Below are 24,208 nucleotides of genomic sequence, written 5' to 3' on the forward strand. Positions count from 1 at the left end.
GTCACTGTCTCAAAAAAGACCATGATAGTTCTCACCATTCTAACTTACTGACATTATAATTTAGATAAATATTGGATCAACAATCAATATTAAAAAGAAAGTGTAATAGCAATAAAGATTGAGTTTGTGGCTAGTTTAAATGGATCTTGAATATTGAAAGTATAATTTTTCTAAATTATGATTTGGAGATGCCAGTGTTAGACAAGGGTGTACAAAGTTAAAAATGCATGTGTTTTTCTGAAGTATTTAGACCTAGCAGCTTTCAAATGGCTAATCTCCATCAATACCTCCAATAGCAACGTAAAATTCCCAACATATTTAACAGCACACTGCTGAGATTGGAGCAAGCATTTGTGCTGGAAAAGCTTGGATGGAAAAAATGTCAGATGGAGTCTAGTGAAGTGAGACTAGCTCCCAGACTCACATGGTGGAAACTTGCTGAGGAATGTTGAATTTCTGCATGACAGAGCTGAGATTCACTGGGGACTTTGTAGCACTCTAAACAGGTGATCTGGTCCATTGATTCCAGCAGTACCTGCCAACGCATTTAACATCTTCCGGAACCTGAAGAAGTCTCTGTGCAGTGAAGATGTCTCATTACATCAAGGTCTTTTGTGGTTCCTCGTCCATATTATATAATTGTGTTACCTCCCTTTTGTGTAGCAACACAATCTTAAAATGTTAGAGTAATGGCAGTACTCAAGCCTGTTATTTATCCCATCCTGCCTGCAGCATTTGTTTGAATCGCTGCCTTTTTTGTATTGCATTGTCTTATTATTGCTGTACTCCCCTCTGTCTCAATGTAGTCAGTGCGTCAAGTCCAAAGATTTGTCCTCCCAAGCCTAGAGAATGCCGAAATGCTCCCACCTTGCGAACTTTCTAATTGCTGCTTGCATATTGCCTTGCAGTAAAGTAACATTATCCATATGTAGATGAATCATTAGATCATCAAATAGAATTGTTTTTGATTCATCCACTATTGAATTTTAAGCTTCGATGCAATGTTAATTTTGTAATGTCACTCTTCATAAGCTGTTATCAAAAGCAGTTTATTCTTACTGAGTCAGAAAACCATAAGTTTTGACTAGCTCTGTAGTTTATTTTATTTCTGATATTTTAATTGTTTTCAGTGAAATCCTTGGGAGTTCTGAAATGCAGTCCAGATATGAGTGTCAGAAGGAATAAAGTTTTAATTTTATAACAGTCTGCAGTGACGAGGATATATATATTTCAAGCAATATTTTCCTCCATGAATAATTAAGATTACTAATAATGCTCACTAAAAGTTATGGAATATATCTCGTAGTCAAAGCTCTTTAATAGCAGAAATTATTTTAAATAATTCTCTGATGACACTTGGGTTTAATGGTTGTGCATTTTGCAATATGTCACCGCCATCTACTGGTGTACATGGGACATATCAGTAAAATGCAAAGGCCAGCAAATGTACAGCTGGAGCAAATTGAAAATTATAACAATTTATCAAATATACCATCACTTCATAATCAATGGATACAAAATCTATAGTTAGGAGTAAATTTAGTGCAGAGAGGAGAATTTGCTTAGTAAAACTTTACATGTTTTTCAGAATGAATTGAATGAAATATGTGGATTCAATATTATAAAACAAGCAATTAAAATGCTCTTGATCCCTCATTAACATGTGTATTCCTTTAGCATTTCAAATTAAGCTTCTTGTAGGGATGGTCATTGAAACGTTTGTTACTTTAAAAGTAGTGTGTCTTACCGTCTTGATATTACATCACCAAAAGCCTTGATTTGGTCCAAATTTATCAGTTGAATGTTATTGATTTCACAAATGCCTCACAAATTATGGTTGTTCTTTTTGAACGTATTTTGATAATTATATCAACTTTTATTTATTACATGGCTTTTAATATTTAAATTGCTGCAAACAACGCAGTAAAGGAAAATTAGATAAATTGTTATAAATGTGGGATTAAAAAGTGGAGTTTGAAAAGGAATTTGAAGGAGGAGAGAACTGTAATGAAACTTGATAGGAAGTTCCAAAAAGTAGAGCCGTGTCAGCTGAAAGCGATGTTTGGTATATGGAAGGTGGCAAGATGTTGTTCAATGTCTCAAACTGGAGAAAGTCAGGACTGCAGATGCTGGAAATCAGAGCTGAAAATGTGTTGCTGGAAAAGCGCAGCAGGTCAGGCAGCATCCAAGGAGCAGGAGAGTCGATGTTTCGGGCACGAGCCCTTCTTCAGGAATGAGGAAAGTGTGTCCAGAAGGCTAAGATAAAAGGTAGGGAGGAGGGACTTGGGGGAGGGGCGTTGGAAATGCGATAGGTGGAAGGTTCTTCCTAACCTCTCTGCCCCCACCCCCACTCTGGCCTATCACCCTCACCTTGACCTCCTTCCACCTATCACATTTCCAACACCCCTCCCCCAAGTCCCTCCTCCCTACCTTTTATCTTTGCCTGCTGTACACACTTTCCTCATTTCTGAAGAAGGGCTCATGCCCGAAATGTCGACTCTCCTGCTCCTTGGGTGCTGCCTGACCTGCTGCGCTTTTCCAGCAACACATTTTCAGCTAATATCTCAAACTGACCAAGAACTCCAGAAACCCATCTGAATTGGTTTAGTTGAGAGTAAAGGGACCTGAGGCAAAGATTTAAGGAAGTGGTTTGTCTTTGAAAGTCTTTTCAGATGTAAGTACTTGTTTCACCATAGCGCCTGTGGACCTGACCAAGAAATTAATAATAAATTGGAGAAAGTTCTGAAATTCCATTGGGCAACCACCAAACCACTAACTCTTTTCCCATTCTCATAATCAGCGTCTATTCAATCCTACCCATCATTCATTTTTTAAAATTGTTTACTGTCTTTACTTTGAGTCCATACCACTTTTATCTGTTGTAGCAAATATTGTTATGCTTCCCTTGTTGAAAGTACATTGTCTGTATTTTCAAAATAGTTAAGGAGCTGGAAAAGCCTTGAAACAGGTTGGTTGATATTTGATCATTTCTTATCATAAAAGCATTCTGTTACTGTACTCAGTATGAGTGTGAGGTTAAATAGAGTACAGTTACCTTTTTGTGCTGTATGTAAAGATTGTCCACTTCTAATCGAGGAACAAGTCTCTGATATTTATAAATATCTTATTATTACCACAATATCTTACAAATCTCAGCTTTTGCCTTTATGATAAATACCACTTATCCTTAGGATTTACTTGTTTTGATTCTTTTACAGGAGAAAGTGAGGTCTGCAGATGCTGGAGATCAGAGCTGAAAATGTGTTGCTGAAAAAGCGCAGCAGGTCAGGCAGCATCCAGGGAACAGGAGATTCGACGTTTCAGGTATAAGCCTGAAGAAGGGCTTATGCCCGAAACATCGAATCTCCTGTTCCCTGGATGCTGCCTGACCTGCTGCGCTTTTTCAGCAACACATTTTCAGCTCTAGATTCTTTTACAGGTTATCTCATATCTCCATATTATTTGGTTTGGTTGATAACCTGGATTATCTCTAGATCTGGAACATAAGTTGTTTCTTCTCCCTAACAAATATTTTACTTGGATGAAGTAGTCACTTAATTGAATAGTTATTTCATTTACATCCACAGTTTAATTTTGTTGTAATTGGTCTTAGGCCTAGTGGTATTATCGCTAGACTGTTAATCGAGGGACCCAGGCTCAAATCCCATCAAGGCAGATAGTGAAATTTGAATTTATAAAATAATCTGGAATAAGAGACTAATGGCAGTCAATTGTCAGAAAAATCCATCTGATTCATTAATGTCCTTTCAAGAAGGGAAACTACCATCCTTACCTGGTTTGGCCTACACGTGACTCCAGACCGACGACAATGCTGTTGACTCAATAAATGATATCTGGGCAATTAGGGTTGGGCAATAAAAGCTGGCCTAGCCAATGAAGCCCTTATCCTGTGAATGAATAAAAAAAAATTCAGTTGAATGTGGTCTTGCTGTCGAGGGCCATCACTCACCTCACCTCTAGAATTCAGTTCTTTAGTCCATGTTGAATCAAGGACGTGATTTCAGGAGCTGAGTGATATTTGCTGTTGCAGCCTGAAGTGCAGAGGCATCCTGCAAGTGGATTGGAGATGTGCCATTTGAGTTCTTCAAGGCTAACACAGGTCAGATGCCATGTTGGCAAATGTGGAGTGTGTGTGAGGCCCGTATCCATGGAGTGTTCCCTGAGACATTGGTGCCTGGTGTCCAATATAGAGATGCTTTGGAGAAAATGGTGAGCTGAAGTCGCCAAGTAGCTCATCTGGATTTGACATCAAGAGTTTTCAATGCCTAGCATGGTCAGTGCATTTCAAAAGTAGGAAATTGAATGTTATTGAGGTGGGTTTTGATATTAATAAGGTGTTTAACAGACACTTAACAGGGTTCTGGTCACTGGACATAACATGTTAATTCTGCTTTCTGTCTACAGATGTTGCCAGACCTGTTGAGATTTTCCAGAAATATCAGTTTTTACTTCACAATTTTAGCCTCCTTAAATGACAACTCGCTGTTGCCTAACAAGAAACTCTTCATTCTATTCAGCAAATCCATAAAAGACGCAGCAAGTTTTCCTCAAAACTGAGATAGGTCTCACTGGACTTCTCACCCAATTTGGCCACACATCAGGGCCCTATAAAATTTCACCTGAAGTTAATGTTTCGATTCCAATATGACTCTTCTTGGAAACTGGAGGAGACGGGTAAAGTTGTGTTTATTCTGTAAAAAAGCAGGGGAGCAGGAGCCTGTGGAACACATGGTAAAGGTGGCCCTCAGCAAAAGGCAAAGGGCAGGCTATAGCGAGTTTTGAGACATCGAACTGATGTGAGAAATAAGCGCATCTTCATTAGATGTGAAACTTTGTTTTATCATTTATTTTAGCTATTAACAGTAAGTTTGAAAGTTACTGGCTTCTACCAGGATTGAAATCTGACCAACTTAATCTAGATTGCACATGTGGGCTTCTTGCTTCAACTCAGTTGCAGGAGTGGTCATTACACACAGTGTGGCAAACCCCTTCGAAAACACATAATAGCACTTTGTTTTAATGGGCGACTTATGCAAAATGGTCTGTACTTTGCAAAACTGAGCTATCCTATGTGCAAGTAAACAGGAAATAGTCCAATTGAGGACACCTTATGATTTCAGTGTACCTCCATGTCTTGCTGGGAGAGACTGCTGACATATTCAGAATATACCATGAAGAACTCTCAGTCAGACCTACAATTTCTTAATAGATTGGCTTGATAATTCATGGATAGCATACCAATAAAATAAAACACTCAATGAAGAAAAAATGAAAGAATTGCAGATACTGGAAATCCACAGGTAGGTCACTGGACTCAAAATGTTAATTCTGGTTTCTCTTCACAGAACTGCTGAGTTTTCCAGCAATTTCTGTTTTTGTTTCTGATAACAATGTGTGAGCTGATCAATATGATGGTGGGGTAGATGTTAAGGCCCTTGACTTATGCTGGGTTATAGATGAAAGGGCAGCCTCTGATGTCTCATGCATGTCTCTGTGAGCCAGGGGGTCAAATGGTCATTCATTGTGGCGAACCCCAACTAAATTTGAACCACTCATTTCCAGATGCTTCCTGGAAGCAAATCAGGAAGCGAAATCATTTTTCCTATCTAGTGCTAAACATGCCCAAATATTCTACCTTTGCTAAAATTAACAGACTTAAATCAGGGAATAAACCTTACACCCCATACCATTATGCATTTGCCAGCTAAGCTAGTCAGAGAACTGTATGTGAATTCATGTATGTGTCTGTTTTATGTATTTGTATTATTGTTGAATAACTCCAGCCTCACAACAAATTGGTTGATTTTCAACTGCTCCCTGGACAAATTAGGGATGGACAATAAATACTGCCTGGCCAGTGACATCCATTTCCCATGAATGAGTAAAAAAAAATATGCTTGATGTGGGCAGCATGGTGGCTCAGTGTTTAGCACTGCTGACTCACAGCACCAGGGACCTGGGTTTGATTCCAGCCACAGGTGACTGTCTGTGTGGAGGTTGCATGCTTTCCCTGTGTCTGTCTGGTTTCTGCTGTGTGCTCTGGTTTCCTCCCAGAGACCAAATTTGTGCAAGTTAAGTGGATTAGCACTAAATTGCCCATAGTATTCAGAGTTAGGTGTATTAACTGTAGGAAATGCATGGTTATAGGGATAGAGTAGGAGGATAGGTCTGGGTGGGATGCTCTTTGGAGTATTGTTTTGGACTTGTTGGGCCAAATATTATAGAAAATCTAATTCTATTTGTAATTTAGACAGACGATGCCAGCTCCATATTTCCTGTTTGCTAAAGACCTTTCAACTTATCAATTCAATACATTTGGTTTAGTACATTCCTTCAGGATTTAATTCTGGTAATGCAACCTTGAATGTACTGTTATAATTATTTTGAAATTACAGTAAATTGTTTTATTTGCCATAAAAAGGGTTCTGCATCCAATAATCATAGTTCCTGAAAATGTTGGCAATTGACTGTGTTACAATCCCAGTAGAAACCTATACATTTAAAAAGAAATTTGATCTTGCATTTAATAACTAAAATGGATGACATGGCAACATTTTACATTTTAAAACATTTATTGCAAAAGCTGACTCAAGGTATTATTGACTACATTACTTTTTTTCATAGATGACTTACAAGTTAAACTGTAGAAAAAAGTTCCCTTTTTACATATTAATAAAACACAGAAAAAGGTAATACAGTCATCATAGCAAGCAGTGCCCATTGACTTTCATTTTCAATAGGTTCCATTTCGAAAGACTCTCTCCAGGCGCTCCTCTCAATTTTCAGTTTCCCAAATCCTCTGCCCGCAGTGAGCCAGAGCTAATGATTTTTCTCATCCTTACCTCCTCACAACTGATCATGTCAGGATGAATTTCCTAGATTCCTAAGAACCTCTGGAAAGCTTTTATTTTTAACAAGAGGCCTGATCCCTCCTGCATTGAGCTTTAGCAGCTTACAGGGAAGTTCCTTTCCAAGACACACACCTTCGTAACTTGAAATGACATTGCCATTCCTTCACTGTGACAGGGACAAAATCCTGGAACCTTCCTAACGATACCACATGTGCCCTCTCACCCCAAGGATAGCAGTGCTTCAGAATGACAGCTAGCCACCACTTTCCTCAGGGCGATTACAATGAGCCAGCAGCACTCTCATCCCATGAATGAATAAAATGAATTTGTGACAAACTAACACTATTGATGAATATCACTACCTCAGGCATATAGTTTACTGACATCACTGTCAACAGTCAGCATTTATTAAAGCACATTGTCAATGCAGAACATATATTGAATCAAAATTCACATTTTGTCACAAAATGTAAACACACAACTAAAATATAAAACTGTCAACATCTTAAAGTCTTGTACATTTAATGTGGTTCGTTGAAGGCAAAAGACCATGTTTTTTGCCATGAACAGAAGATGATCAGCATGCTGTCTGCTTCTTTGGTAGTATTAATTCTGAGTTGCAAGAACATACGATTATTAGAACATAAGAAATAGGACCAGCAGAAGACCATTTGATATCACAAAGCAACCCTGCTTCACTGAATTCTTTACCTAAAATACCTTTACTCTTTGTTGGTTCCACAACATATTGCTCCAGAAAACTGTATGAAAGCATTCTGTAAACACACCTTTCAGGCCACCTTTACTAATTCGATTGGTCCAATCTATATGAAGACTAAAGTCCGCCACAATTAATATATTGCCTTTGTGGTAATCTCCAATAACTTCTTGTTTAATGTTCTGTTCAATAGTATAACCACCATTAAGGGGCAAATGAACTACTCCCACCAATGTTTTCTGATGCTTATGAAGCCTAATTAACCCCCATATTGATTTCCAGATCAGGATCTGTTCCTATGAATGTCCTTAAGTCTTTCTTTATTATCAGGGTTAAGCCGCCTCCTTTTCAATCCTGTTTGTCTTTTCAAATATTGTGAACCCTGAAATGCTCATTTTCCAACATTAGTCACTGTGTAACCATGAGCAGGAGTTGTTGAATGGATGAGATTCTTGTCCCATCACCTGAAGTCACGATGCAACCCCAGCAAACACTGCAGCCCCAAAAGAGATTTAGTGCTCCAAAAATCATTAATTAGCTGGAGAAGGATCTATTGCCTCTCATTCAGATGGAAGTCTCACCTCAGACAGCTGCTGACCGGACTTACTGGGGAGAGGGAAAGTGAGGCTTTGGAGGTTTGGAGACCAAATGATGCAAATCAAACATTCTGCATTACAGATCCAAAGATGGATCGGTAATATCTATTTGTCCACTGAAAAATCTGCTCAATTTATTACGTGTTTTAAATTATGAAGACCAGAAACTGGGCCATTGATCAGTGAAAGGTCAGGCCACGTATGGAGAATCTGCAGATTTCACCAGACGTTTTTTTTTCTCCCTCTCTTTGGTGAAGAGAAAAGATGTCAAAAATTTTATTTGAAAATTACCTCCTTTTTGTTAAAATAGATTGTACAATGTATTTCTTTTTTAATGCACAGAAAATATTTTAGTAAAAGTGTGACATTAACCTATTTGGCAGTTTAGTTGACTGCTTGCAAGAAGACTTTCTGAAAGATAGGCTTTATTGAATGTATTCCTGCACCACAAGCTCTTTCAGTGAAGGCAGGTTGCTTTGGCAGCCATGTTGTTCCTCTAATTCAGTCACCTTTTTTTGGAGGTGCCTCATGTCCTTACCTAGCTCATTACCTAGATTGATCTGAACCTTCAGCAAAGGGATAAGGTACTTGTGGCGACTGTGATTGGGTAAAATAAGGCCACCTTTCTCACAGAATTGATAGGCATCATCTATATTACCCAGATCTCTGCAGCACACACTAATAGCACTGAGTGTAAGAACAAGCCGATCATAATAACGCATACACAGTTTCTCCTGCAAGCTAAGAACATTCAGAAGGCAGTTCAAAGCTGTGGTATATTGGCCACTTCTGAGGCAGTTGTATCCTTCCTGCACCTCCGGTAGGTAGAAGAATTCAATAAATTCATCCGATTCACGGATGTCTTTGATTGCATATAACTGTCCCAAGTAGTCCATGAGTGCCAATTTACGTTCAATGATTTTTTCTTGCATGAAGTTCCCAGCCACGATTTTCTTTGGGAATGTAATTCCTTCTATCTCTTCTTTAAAATTTCTCAAGATATTTTTATGGAGCTTTTCAAAGTCTGAGTATCGCCGTTCAGCATAGGCTTGACTACCATCATAGGTGCCGGATTTTATGACCACCACTTTGTACATCTGAGAAGGTAGAAAGATAAAGAGCAAAACACCTGCGTGTTATTTCAACTGGTGGCACATGTTTGAGTAGAAAATAAATAGATGCCATGAATTAAAATGGTGCAAAGGTTACTCAATCATTTCAGCTTAAACAATACAATTTAATTTTCTTTTCTAGCTTTAGCACTGGCCCATTTGGTGCAGCAGGCTGCAAGATTGGGAATCGACATCGTAACACCTTTTGAGAATTTCAGATTCTTTTTTACATAAATACAATTCAGAAACTCAAGTCCACTGAGGTTTGCAGGATTTGTGTTATTAATTAAGGACTGAGCCTTCCTCCCTCACTAATTTTAGCACAAAAATGAATGTGAATATAAAGCAGAGAACAGAATTAGCAAGTGAAGGAAAATATTTCCCCACAGGCACTATTCCAAGCTGCAATCTGAGCAAAGAACAAACTAAGAAATGGACTCTTTTTAACTAAAATAGAAGAGTTCCTCACACTTTTTTGCACAGTCATAGACTTTTTACAAACTGTTTTTCGCATGGGGAGGATTGGAAGAACAGCTGGAATGTAAGAAAATACCGTGAGTTAGAAATTTATAGAATTCAAGTGTGGTGACAACAGAAATTCTACTAAAATGGCACATTGTAATTTTCAGACTGAATTGGAACAAGACTCTTAGAAGCAACACAGTGAATTAATAGGAATTTATTAGCATTTTAATGAACGTCCATCAATGTGTTATAGAGCAAGTTATGAAGATCACACAGCAATGTGTAAACTATGAAGAATGTCTAATTTGCTGTTAAGAATATACTCACAACATTGTAAGACTAGTCATCCTGATATTAGAAATGTGCAAGGATGGAAATGCAATATTTGTGGATTCTTTGATGAGAACTTCATAATTCAGTGTGAAATGAAACAATATTTATTTTCCAAGCATTTCTTTTTATTGTGATTATACATGTGAATTAAGTAAAAACAAAATTATGAATTTTATAGTCATGAAAGTCTTTGGTGTTTCAACAAATAACTTTATCATTGAAAGAATTACATTACCCACTTGTATGTAGTCAATGGTTGGAAGATCAAGGGTTAAATGCTCTCTGATAAATGACAATACCAAACAATATCTGTGCCAAGTTGAAAATTAAGCATGGAGTTATAAGATGCTGACAGTGGGAAGGTGTATAATTTTGATTTGGACGACAGAATGGATCAACATCAAACAGGAACATAAATTTACATTTCATCATAGGGTGACCCTATCTAATAACAACTGTCAACAGCCAATATTCTATGGCAAAATGTGGACTATGAGTCATACTAGCATGTACTGAGGTCACTGTAGATATTTCCCTCTGAGTCTTCCAGCAACATCAAATGCAAGAGATTTTATGCATCTGCCTTTGCTAATGTTCTGGAAAAAAAATAATTGCACATAAGTAGCCCTCCAAGTGCCTCCTGAGATTCAAACAGTTTCTCATAATACAAACCAGACGGTCCTGTCCACAACATTGTGTGTTGTGGACAGATAAACCAAATTGTCTGCTTGCCAAATCTCTACAATTTAGATTTGGGGCCAGGGTGGTTATGTTCAAATGGTGTGCACATTTGGCAGACAAACGCTACACTGCACCTGCCCAATGGTTGTTGTGATCAAACCATTTCCATGGCAGGGTCTCTGCTAAATATTTTTGGCACTTGCTGTTTATATCTAAGCTTTTTGCAGTCGGCCCACTAACCTTGTTCCAGATTTCAACAAATGAAAGTAACACACTTATCATGGGATTAAAATGAAGGTTAGTGGTTGAATCAAAAAACAAAAATTTCTGAATAACTTATGAAGGTCCAAAAGCATTCTCAACTTTTGTCAACACTAAAGAGGAAGGAGACAGGAAATAGTAGATAGAAGAAACCAAGTTGACAGGCATGATTTACTGTTACTGTAACTCCCCTCCATGTGTGGTGGATAACCGTAGTGGGGCTGTTGGTGTGAGAGATGTTTATAAAGAGGATTATTTTCTTCAACACTCCATGTGGGATCCCTATTGGTCAGCAATGCAACGTGCAAGAAGGAACAGAATAGGATTTGTGTCATTCTGATGCTGCATGAAGTTTGTCAGCCTATGGCATGACTCTACTTCCATCTCTCTCAGGCCTTGCAGTCATCACCAACCGTGCTCAACAATGCCTCTATACATGGCTGGTAGTGTACAGGTGTAGACAATTAGCCTTGCTAAACAACCTGGCAGGTCAGCTTTCATTGTAAAATAACCAAAAGCACAAAACATGATTATGGTGTGTTGAACATTACTACTAGACATTCTCTGAGGTGCCATCAGCTCTTCAGCAGAACAATGCACTGCGTGTTTATTACTTTGTATTTATTTCTATTGATAGAATGTCAGTCTGATACAAAATATTGATCCCAGAACATAATAAAACTCATTTGGAGATTGAAATGCCAGAAGGTGAATGGTGGCCAATCCAATTTGAGGAGATGTGTTACAGCTGTAAATGTGTTCGCGAGGCTTCATTCCTCATTGTTACTCAGTCTCTGGACTTCTATATTTACAGCTGGCAATGGGGTTTCCTGAGCTGTTGGTGAAGGGGGGGTGGGGGGTAAGGGCGGCACCTATTCAAGACCAAATCTGTATCAGTTCAAAAGGTAAGTGAATTCACACTTACTCTGTGGAACCAGGTACCCATTGAAGAGTCTGTCTGGTCAGGCCCCATTATGCTACTAAGATGAAATTTCCACATCCCCTCGCCAGATTTCCCACTATTCTATTGTTAAATTGTTCATAAAAAGGGAGGAAATAATTTTTTATGCAAATCTAAATTGGAGGTGCTTCATTTGTTGTTGCACAAAGCCATATGTCAAGCACATGTATCAGTCCTCCAGCCAGTAGGGGAACTCTCAGAAAAACACTGAAACACCAACATTTGGAATCTTAGCATGTGACCGTTTCAAATTTATAGGCCAGAAGACGTTACATAGTGGATGTAGGTTTGCTCGCTGAGCTGCAAGGTTCATTTCCAGACATTTCGTTACCCTACTAGGTAACATCTTCAGTGGACATCATGCAAAGAAATGCTGGAACTTTCATTGAAGCTGTTACCTAGTAAGGTAATGAAACATCTGGAAATGAACCTTGTAACGCAGCGAGTAAACCTACATCCAAAACCTCAACCTGAGCTACAAATCTGCTCAAAACTCGCAAACACGTTACATAGTTTTGGTATATGGCAGTGAGTATGACTTAAATATTGAACAGGATTTAATATTGAATTAGTTTGGGGAAAAAAACAACCAAATGTAATGTCGAAAAAGAGACAAACTGAATTAATGGTTTGAAAATAACATGGCGGCTGCTGCAGCAATGGGCACACAGCTCCACTCATGATGAATTGCAATGCTAATGATGTCAAAACGGCATTTGAAAACTTTAAACATAAGAGCGAACTGACATTCAGTAGGTTTCAAAACGTCAGTAGTGAACAGGAAAGGATCAGCTACATCCTTTTGTGAGCAGCACAAAAAGGGTAAAGTTTGTTCAATTGCTGAGAATAAAGTGAAGAAAACAGCAATTGCGCAGACATAAATCTTGATAAAGTCAACTTGAGCTTTCATCTAAAGTCAAATCTTTAGATCCATTGATATGACTTGCAAAGCCTGAGGCAGGAATTGCAGTCTGCCTGTTGAGAATTTCCTGACAGCATGAAAAAAGGCAGAAAGAAAATGTAAATTTAAGGAAACAGATGCTAAATCAGCTCAAAAAGATTTGATTGGAAAGGCCAAGCTCGCAATATCGCAGGCTGACTTCAGCTCCAGAGACATGGAATCATAAGTAAACAGGTGAAAACACTGACTGCCCAACTGGCTAATCTTCAGTTAAGTCAGAAGCAAATCAGCAAGATTGATGAAGTGAAACATTTAAAGAAATGCACAGATAGAGGGAAAGATGTGTGGGAACTGTGGATGATCTCTTGAGTTCACAGACAGGAGGAAATGTCTGGTACATGGATCAAAAGGTTACGCTTTGGAAAATCCAATCACTGGAAAAGGATGTGCAGAGGCAAGAAACAAGGTGGTAAATAAGTTATCAACAGCAGGGTAAAAGGCAAAAGTGCAAACAAAAAAGCAAATATCTATATTCTGGAAGATTACGATGTGTGGGACTCTTCAGACAGCGGGGTGGGGGGGGAGTGGCATCACAGCCAACTTCTTCAAGAGTCAGTGAGAAATGAATCTCCAGACATCAAAGCAACCCTGCAGCATTTCACACTTTGTGGAAGTGTGCCTTGTACAGAAAAAGCTGGACAAGTCCAATTCAAGCAATTACTGCCCCATCAGTCTACACTCGATCATTAGTAAAGTGATGGAAGGTGTTATCAACAGTGCTATCAAGCTACACCTGCTCAGCAATAACCTGCTCAGTGTCACCCAGTCTGGGTTCCACCAGGGCCACTCAACTCCTGATCTCACTGACAGCCTCGGTTCAAGCATGGACAAAAGAGCTGAATTCCAGGGGTGAGGTGAGAGTGACAACCCTTAACATCAGGGCTGCATTTGATCAAGTGTGACATCAAGGAGCCCTGGCAAATCTGGAATCACTGGGTATCAGTGGGAAAATTCTCTGCTGGTTGGAGTCATACTTGGCACATTGACAGATGGTTGTGGTTGCTGGAGGTCAATCATCTGAGCGCCACGATATCTCTACACGATTTCCTCAGGATAGGTGCTTACCATTGACAAGAATTCAACTGGACTTGCCATAAAACACATATATAAGTGGATCAGAAGCTCGTAATAACTCATCTCTCGACTCCCCAAAGTCTGTCCACAATCTATAAGGCACAAGTCAGGAGAGTGATGGAATACCCCTTGAAAACATTTCAAGGCCCTCTGAGGTCTCTGACCTCTCGCGCAGGACTCAACATCTTCTCTGTTGACATCAACTTTTTGATTTCTATCCTCTTAGAAACTCCATTCCTTGCTGATTACCAATACATTAATCAGCATTGGCTGCAGTTTGGTTGTCAGTGACCACCTCCCTGCCTAATCAAAGGCTTCCCGTCAATCCAGTTTTGGCCTCCCACATGATGTGGAGTTAAAACCTCACACATTCTGGGGAATTGCAAATGGACAGTGAACTTCTGCCTAGAGTGTCTGCGCTTCAACATTCACATAAGTTACACTGAAAGCCTGCAGTAAATCTTTATATCCTGCTGCTCCTGGGCCTTTCACAGAAATTCAACTCTAAAGTTGGCTACTGTTTATGAGACCAAGATTGAATGATGATACATTAGATGGTAGAGAACTTGTGACTTTCACATTGGTGGTAAGTGTAATTTCTAAACATTTTTCTACTTTCTCCATCATCCACTAAGTGCTGTTTCATCAGACAGTTTTTTTTTACTGTTCTATCCGACATTTGAGGCTTTCCTTAACACCTAATGCTTTTGCAATGCTTTTAGTCACCTTTCCTCGTAGATTTTTTTCAGGCTTGCACAATTTAGCATGTATATAGTTATAAAGGATAGAGTGCTGCAGATTATTACCGGGAAGTCTTGTATTTAAAATCTGTTCATTTTCAGTTTGACAACCGTAAGCTTCAGCCTCTATTAAGACATGTAAAATTCACTAAATAATTACTCTGTAACTCCAATGAAGTAGTCTGCATTCTTGTCACACTAGCCTTTCTATGCTATTAACTTTCTGCATTGTTGCATCGGCTGTAGGTTCTGACATTTCCTGTGTAAATTCTTGAAATAGGAACTGGTGCAGGCCTTTGCATCTGCTCTACCATTCAATATGATCATAGATGATTTGACTATGGCCAAATCTCCACTTCCCAACCTGCCACTCCATGCCCCTTGTCAATCAAAAATATAACTGAGTTGTGAATATATTCAATCATCCAGTTCCATCTCAATCAGAAAGAAAACTCCAAACTGGCAAATCTCTGAGAGAAGAAATTCCACCTCATTTCCATCTTAACAGACCAAATTCCCCAGTTCACATTCAGTTTGGTGACTGGCATAGCCTTAGTTAGTTTTGCTAAATTTCACTAAAGCCATTGAGTGAATCTACCACATTGTTTAATTCAGTTGAAACCACATAAATTTGTATTAAATAATTTGGTTTTGGTACTGTGATAATGCCTGAACACAATCTTGTTGGCAATACAACTAGGAAAAGTACCCTTTGCTTTAACATACAAACCATTATTTCTTTAACTATATCTAAGAATGGTTATTGGCATTTTTCCTGATGTTTACAAACAGATTTATTTTGTGTTATCCCTTAGAGAATGTGGTACTCTGTCTTCAATTTCTCCGAAGCCTGTGAATAATTTGGGATCTCACTTTGAGATTCACTTTCCCGGTCTGCATCTGTAAATTCACCAACCTTGTAAATTAGTTTCAGCTTTAAGATCCCTCACTGCATTCCTGACTCTGAAAGACAGAGAGTGATTGCATGATTTCTTTTCCATTATACCTACATAGCTTTGCTGTGATCATTGTAATTCATTGAGATTTCATCTTCAGAAGCCATTTATGTTGATTTGATTACAGTGAGACACTGAGTCTAGTTTCAAGTTTAAACTCCATGGTGTGTTCATCCAATTTAACTCACTAGTATTAATTGTCATTATTATTGCAGTTTTTTTTCTATTTCTGGCCTTGTGGCATTTCCCTCTTAACTCTGCTTGGGCAGTAATGACTTCCCTTTTGATTCTCTGCTCTGCATTTAAAACCTGCATATCTTCCCAAAATGACCCACATTTCCACAATTGTGTCACAACACTCCCCCTACAGGGCAGTCTTTCCATTTGTGACACTTGTTCCCTCTCAACTTCATTTTTGGATTGGTGGTGCTGGAAGAGCACAGCAGTTCAGGTAGCATCCGAGGAGCAACAAAATTGACGTTTCGGGCAAAAGCCCTTCATCAGCAATAAAGGCAGAGAGCCTGAAGCGTGGTGAGATAAGCTAGAGGAGGATGGGGGTGGGGAGAAAGTAGCATAGTGTACAATGGGTGAGTGGGGGAGGGGATGAAGGTGATAGGTCAGGGAGGAGGGTGGAGTGGATAGGTGGAAAAGAAGATAGGCAGGTAGGACAAGTCATGGGGACAGTGCTGAGCTGGAAGTTTGGGTTACGGAGGCAGGCACTGAGGAAGCAAATGTGGCTGTGGTAGCAAGTTTCTCTCCACCCCCACCCTCCTCTAGCTTATCTCTCCACGCTTCAGGCTCTCTGCCTTTATTCCTGATAAAGGGCTTTTGCCCGAAACGTCGATTTTACTGCTCCTCAGATGCTGCCTGAACTGCTGTGCTCTTCCAGCACCACCAATCCAAAATCTGGTTTCCAAAATCTGCAGTCATTGTTTTTATTTACCCTCTCTACTTCAGACATTTCAGTGTTGTGGTCGACATGCTTTTTACCATTTTTGTGGGCTGTGCTTTTTGGGATGGCTTTACCTGTGGCCTGTGTTCTCAACCACCTGACTTGAAGTTTCCCCATGATGCCACAGTTTCTCCATAAGCACCTAGTTTTGCTTCCAAAGCTGTGTTTGCCTATAGTGATCTACACCGTTTTCTCCTCCAATAATTACTCTATACCTCAGAAGAGGTCTGATATTGCCTCATCTGACTCTCTGTACACGATCTGGTCAGGAATTAATTCTGCCTTCGGCCTCTTCTAAGCAGAATTCCCTGCCAGTCAGTGAGGATTGTTTAGGAATTAATCTATTGCTTCTCTTGACTCCTGCTTTAAAAACTGCAGTTTTAAATTCCTGTATCCATTGAAATAAACATTGAACATCAATAGTACTTCTTCCTATTTTGATGCTAATATATCATTTATCAGTGCAGTAATATAGGCCTGATCCTTTAGGACCATTTTTAGATTAGATTAGATTACTTACAGTGTGGAAACAGGCCCTTTGGCCCAACAAGTCCACACCGACCTGCCAAAGCGCAACCCACCCATTACCCCTATCCTAACACTACGTGCAATTTAGCATGGCTAATTCACCTGACGCGCACATCTTTCGACTGTGGGAGGAAACCCATGCAGAACGTGCAAACTCCACACAGTCAGTTGCCTGAGTCGGGAATTGAACCCGGGTCTCAGGCGCTGTGAGGCGGCAGTGCTAACCACTATGCCACCGTGCCGCCCAAAGGTTTTATCTAAACCTATGACCATTTGTACTTTGTAGAGCTTCCAAATCTCGTGTTTTGTGCCTGGAGCCAGCCCTTGATTGGATGGAATTTTCTAAGAATGGGAGAATAGCCTCCATGCTTTGCATAAACTCTGGAGCTGCTGCATTATCTGTGACTGTGTTTGTCCTCCTCACTCTGCTTTGGGTCTGTGCTCACTGCTGTCTGGTCTCGAGTTCTGACCTGCAGCTGCGATGTCCCTTTAATGTCTTGTTGAATCTAGAAGCGTGTTCTATTTTGGTCTTCACCACAAGGTTTTTTTGTTGCTGAATTAAAATTGCTTTACGCATTTCCAACTGTATTGCTTTTCTCCACTGCCAACTGCATAGCTAGCATTTTATTTTATGTCAAGGGGTCTAATTCTATGTAATCTCCAAAGGTTTTGCAACTGAAATCCATATGACCATATGAAGTCGGAGCGGAAGGAGGCCCATTGAGTCTGCTCCACCATTCAACAAGATCATATCGAATCATAACAACTCCATTTTCCTGTCTTATCCTGATAAATCTTGATTCCCTTGGCTATCTTGACCTTGAATATAACATAGAGTCATAGAGATGTACAGCATGGAAACAGACTTTTTGGTCCAACCTGTCCATGCCGACCAGGTATCCCACCCCAATCTAGTCCCACCTGCCAGCACCCGGCCCATATCCCTCCAAACCTTTCCTATTCATATACCCATCCAAATGCTTCTTAAATGTTGCAACTGTACCAGCCTCCACCACATCCTCTGGCAACTCATTCCATACACATACCACCCTCTGCGTGAAAAAGATGCCCCTTAGATCTCTTTTATATTTTTCCCCTCTCACCCTAAACCTATGCCCTCTAGTTCTGGATTCCCTGATCCCAGAGAAAAGATTTTGTCTGTTTATTCTATCCATGCCCCTCAATTTTGTAGACCTCTATAAACCCCTCAGCCTCCAATGCTCCAGGGAAAACAGCCCCAGCCTGTTCAGCCTCCTCCTATAGCTCAAATCCTCCAACCCTGGCAACATTCTTGTAAATCTTTTCTGAACTCTTTCAAGTTTCACAACATCTTTCCGATAGGAAGAAGAACAGAATTGCATGCAATATTCCAACAGTGGCCTACCCAATATCCTGTACAGCCGCAACATGAGCTCCCAACTCCTGTACTCAATACTCTGACCAATAAAGGAAAGCACACCAAACGCCTTGTTCACTATCCTATTTACCTGTGACTCCACTTTCAAGGAGCTATGAACCTGCATTCCAAGGTCTCTTTGTTCAGCAACACTCCCTAAGACCTTACCCTTAAGTGTATAAGTCCTGCTAAGATTTGCTTTACCAAAATGCAGCACCTCGCATTTCTCTGAATTAAACTCCATCTGCCACTTCTCAGCCCATTGGCCAATCTGGTCCAGATCCTGTTGTAATCTGAGGTAACCCTCTTCGCTGTCCACTACACCTCCAATTTTGGTGTCATCTGCAAACTTACTAACTGTACCTCTTATGCTCGCATCCAAATCATTTATGTAAATGACAAAAAGTAGAGGACCCAGCACTGATCCTTTTGGCACTCCACTGGTCACAGGCCTCCAGTCTGAAAAACAACCCTCCACCACCACCTTCTGTCTTCTACCTTTGAGCCAGTTCTGTATCCAAATGGCTAGTTCTCCCTGTATTCCATGAGATCTAACCTTGCTAATCAGTCTCCCATGGGGAACCTTGTCGAATGCCTTATTGAAGTCCATATAGATCTCATCTACTGCTCTGCCCTCATCAATCTTATTTGTTACTTCTTCAAAAAACTCAATCAAGTTTGTGAGACATAATTTCCCACGCACAAAGCCATGTTGACTATCCCTAATCAGTCCTTGCCTTTCCAAATACATGTACATCCTGTCCCTCAGGATTCCTTCCAACAACTTGCCCACCACCGAGGTCAGGCTCACTGGTCTATAGTTCCCTGACTTGTCTTTATTGCCCTTCTTAAACAGTGGCACCACGTTTGCCAACCTCCAGTCTTCTGGCACTTCACCTGTGACTATCGATGATACAAATATCTCAGCAAGGGGCCCAGCAATCACTTCTCTAGCTTCCCACAGAGTTCTCGGGTACACCTGATCAGGTCCTGGGGATTTATCCACCTTTAACTATTTCAAGACATCCAGCACTTCCTCCTCTGTAAAAGGACATTTTGCAAGATGTCACCATTTATTTCTCTACAGTCTATATCTTCCATATTCTTTTCCACAGTAAATACTGATGCAAAATATTCATTTAGTATCTCCCCCATTTTCTGTGGCTCCACACAACGGTCGCCTTGCTGATCTTTGTGGGGCCCCATGCTCTCCCTAGTTACCCATTTGTCCTTTATATATTTGTAAAAACCCTTTGGATTCTCCTTAATTCTATTTGCCAAAGCTATCTCATGTCCCCTTTTTGCCTTCCTGATTTCCCTCTTAAGTATGTTCCTACTTCCTTTATACTCTTCTAAGTATTCACTGGATCTATCCTGACTATACCTGACATATGCTTCCTTCTTTTTCTTAACCAAACCCTCAATTTCTTTAGTCATCCAGCATTCCCTATACCTACAAGCCTTTCCTTTCACCCTGACAGGAATATACTTTCTCTGGATTCTTGTTATCTCATTTCTAAAGGCTTTCCATTTTCCAGCTGTCCCTTTACCTGCGAACATCTGCCTCCAATCAGCTTTTGAAAGTTCTCACCTAATACTGTCAAAATTGGCCTTTCTCTAATTTAGAACTTCAACTTTTAGATCTGGTCTATCCTTTTCCATCATTATTTTAAAATGAATAGAATTATGGTCGCTGGCCCCAAAGTGCTGCCCCACTGACACCCCAATCTTCTGGGACTTTTTCCAGAATCCATAGATGCTTGAAGGATTACTACCAATGCTTCACCAACTCTGTAGCTACTTCCTTTAACAATGGGTTAAGGATACTTTTCGGCCTTTATCTCCAATAGTTTCCCTGCCACTTGTTCTCTAGTTATAGTTGTTGTTTTTGTTTTCTCTCCTCCTTTTGCCCCTTTATTATTCAGTAATTCTGAAATGATATTAGTGTCTTCTACTGTGAAGACTGAAGCAATGTATTTAATCAACTCCTCTGCTATTTCCTTATTCCCCATTATAATTTTCTAAATCTCATTCTATAAGGGGCCTATGTTCACTTTTTGACTTCTTGCTTTCTTTTTATGTATTTAAAGAACCACTTGCAGTCTATCTTGATACGTTCCAAGTTTTTCTTCCTTTTTTTAGTGGTTGTCTTTTGTGTTTTTTTATAAGTTTTCCAATCATGTAGTTCACCAGTAAACTTTGCCACATTATCTGGTTTCCTTTCAGTTTGAAACCATTCTTAACTTCCCTGGTTAACCATGGCGGGCTTATCTCATCCTGGACTCCTTCTTTGTCACAAGGATATCTCTTTGCTGTGAGCCATGAACTATTTTCTTAAACATCTACCATTGTTCATCAACTATCTTTCCTGGTAAATTCCTTGCCAGCCAGGTCTGCCCTTATTCTTTGTAATTACCCTTATTTAAATTTAGCAAAGTTTTTCCAACCCAGGTTTTTCCCTCTCAAACTGAATGCTAAATTCTCCCCTGTTTTGGTTACTGTTTCCCAGGGGATCTTTTATTCCGACATATTTTATTAAATGTGCCTCTTGTAACACCAGATCCAAAATAACTTGATCTCTAGTTGGATCCATAATGTTTTTTTGTAGGAAACTATCCCAAATACACGCTATGAATTCTTCCTCATGGCTACCTCTGCAAATCTAACTTTTCCAATCTACATGAAGAATGAAGTCACCCATGATTAACACACTGCCTTTCTTACATACCTTCACTACCTCCCAATTCATTCTCAATCCTATTGTGTAACGATTGTTAGGGGACTTAAAGACCTCTCATACCAGTGTCTTCTTCCCCATTTTATTTCATATCTCCACCCAGATGGGTCCTACACCCTTTTATTAGATTAGATTAGATTACTTACAGTGTGGAAACAGGCACTTTGGCCCAACAAGTCCACACAAACCCGCTGAAGCACAATCCACCCAGACCCATTCCCCTACATTTACCCCCTCACCTCACACTATGGGCAATTTATCATAGCCAATTCACCTAACCTGCACTGTTAGGACTGTGGGAGGAAACCGGAGCACCCGGAGGAAACCCACGCAGACACGGGGAGAATGTGTAAACTCCACACAATCAGTCGCCTGAGGCAGGAATTGAACGCAGGTCTCTGGCGCTGTGAGGCAGCAGTGCTAACCACTGTACCGCCGTGCCGTCCAAGATAATTTCTTGCTATTGCACTTAATCCATCCCCGACCAACAAAGTCACAATAGCTCCATTTCCTTCCTTTCAGAAAGTCACATACTCCTGAATATTTAGTTCCCAGCTTTGATTTCTTTGTAACCATACAGTCATAGAGTCATAGAAAGGTACAGCACGGAAACAAACCCTTCATTCCAACTCGTCCATGCCGACCAGATATCCCACTCCAATCCAGTCCCACCTGCCAGCACCCAGCCCATATCCCTCCAAACCCTTCCTATTCATATACCCATACAAATGCCTTTTAATGTTGCAATTGTACTAGACTCTGCTTCCGCTAGCAGCTCATTCCATATACACACCACCCTCTGTGTGAAAATGTTACCCCTTAGGTCTTTTTTATATCTTTCCCCTCTCACCCTAAACCTATGCCCTCTAGTTCTGGATTCCCCCATCCCAGAGATGCGACTTTGTCTATTTACCCAACTCATAAGACCATAAGACCATAAGACATAGGAATGGAAGTAAGGTCATTCGGCCCATCGAGTCCACTCCGCCATTCAATCATGGCTGATGGGCATTTCAACTCCACTTACCCGCGTTCTCCCCATAGCCCTTAATTCCTTGTGACATCAAAAATTTATCAATTTCTGCCTTGAAGATATTTAGCGTCCCGGCCTCCACTGCACTCTGCGGCAATGAATTCCACAGGCCCACCACTCTCTGGCTGAAGAAATGTCTCCGCATTTCTGTTCTGAATTTATCCCCTCTAATTCTAAGGCTGTGTCCACGGGTCCTCGTCTCCTCACCTAATGGAAACAATTTCCTAGTGTCTACCCTTTCCAAGCCATGTATTATCTTGTAAGTTTCTATTAGATCTCCCCTTAATCTTCTAAACTCTAATGAATACAATCCCAGGATCCTCAGCCGTTCCTCGTATGTTAGACCTACCATTCCAGGGATCATCCCTGTGAATCTCCGCTGGACATGCTCCAGTGCCAGTATGTCCTTCCTGAGGTGTGGGGACCAAAACTGGACACAGTACTCCAAATGGGGCCTAACCAGAGCTTTATAAAGTCTCAGTAGCACAACAATGCTTTTATATTCCAACCCTCTTGAGATAAATTACAACATTGCATTCGCTTTCTTAATCACGGACTCAACCTGCATGTTTACCTTCAGAGAATCCTCGACTAGCACTCCCAGATCCCTTTGCACTTTGGCTTTACAAATTTTCTCACCGTTTAGAAAGTAGTCCATGCTTGTATTCTTTTTTCCAAAGTGCAAGACCTCACATTTGCTCACACTGAATTCCATCAGCCATTTCCTGGACCACTCTCCCAAATTGTCTAGATCCTTCTGCAGCCTCCCCACATCCTCAGTACTACCTGCCTGTCCACCTAACTTTGTATCATCGGTAAACTTCGTTAGAATGCCCCCCAGTCCCTTCATCCAGATTTATATGTAATGTGAACAGCTGCAGCCCCAACACTGAATCCTGCGGGACACCGCCTGTCACCGGCTGCCATTCCGAAAAAGAACCTCTTATCCCAACTCTCTGCCTTCTGTCAGACAGCCAATCCTCAATCCATACCAATAGCTCACCTCAAACACCATGGGCCCTCACCTTGCACAGCAGCCTCCCTTGTGGCACCTTATCAAAGGCCTTTTGGAAGTCTAGATAGACCACATCCACTGGGTTTCCCTGATCTAACCTACTTGTCACCTCTTCAAAGAATTCCAATAGGTTTGTCAGGCACAACCTCCCCTTACTAAATCCATGTTGACTTGTTCTAATCCGACTCTGCTCTTCCATGAATTTAGAAACCTTATCCTTAATGATGGATTCTAGAATTTTACCAACAACCGAGATTAGGCTAATTGATCTATAATTTTCCATCTTTTGTCTTGATCCTTTCTTGAACAAGGGGGTTACAACAGCGATCTTCCAATCATCCGGGACTTTCCCTGACTCCAGTGATGTTTGAAAGATCTCAACCAATGCCTCCGCTATTTCCTCAGCCACCTCCCTCAGAATCTAGGATGTAGCCCATTGGGGCCAGGAGATTTATCAATTTTAAGACCTTTTAGCTTTCCTAGCACTTTCTCTTTTGTAATGGCAACCATACTCAACTCAGCCCCCTGACTCCCTTTGATTGTTGGGATATTACTCATGTCTTCCACTGTGAAGACTGACGCAAAGTACTTGTAAAGTTGTCCTGCTATTTCCTGATCTCCCATCACTAGGCTTCCAGCATCAGTTTGAAGTGGCCCAATGTCTACTTCTGCCTGTCGTTTGTTTCTTATGTATTGAAAGAAACTTTTACTATCATTTCTAATATTACTGGCTAGCCTACCTTCATATTTGATCCTCTCCTTCCTTTTATTCTCTTTGTTATCCTCTGTTTGTTTTTCTAGTCTTCTGATTTCCCAG

General features: G+C 40.4%; 1 protein-coding gene across 3 annotated transcripts in view; it reads right to left on the reverse strand.

Annotated features, from left to right (window-relative positions):
* Window positions 1-7,363: 7,363 nt before the first annotated feature.
* Window positions 7,364-24,208, reverse strand: part of snx20 (sorting nexin 20) — a 35,177-nt gene continuing 18,332 nt past the window's right edge. For all 3 annotated transcript variants that reach the window (XM_060837710.1, XM_060837711.1, XM_060837712.1), the window contains exon 5: window positions 7,364-9,283. In XM_060837710.1, the coding sequence (XP_060693693.1) occupies window positions 8,612-9,283 (672 nt within the window). In that variant the 3' untranslated portion in view covers window positions 7,364-8,611. The remainder of the gene's footprint in view (window positions 9,284-24,208) is intronic.

The sequence above is a fragment of the Hemiscyllium ocellatum genome, chromosome 17 (assembly GCF_020745735.1).
Source record: "Hemiscyllium ocellatum isolate sHemOce1 chromosome 17, sHemOce1.pat.X.cur, whole genome shotgun sequence".
NCBI classification, from domain to species: domain Eukaryota; kingdom Metazoa; phylum Chordata; class Chondrichthyes; order Orectolobiformes; family Hemiscylliidae; genus Hemiscyllium; species Hemiscyllium ocellatum.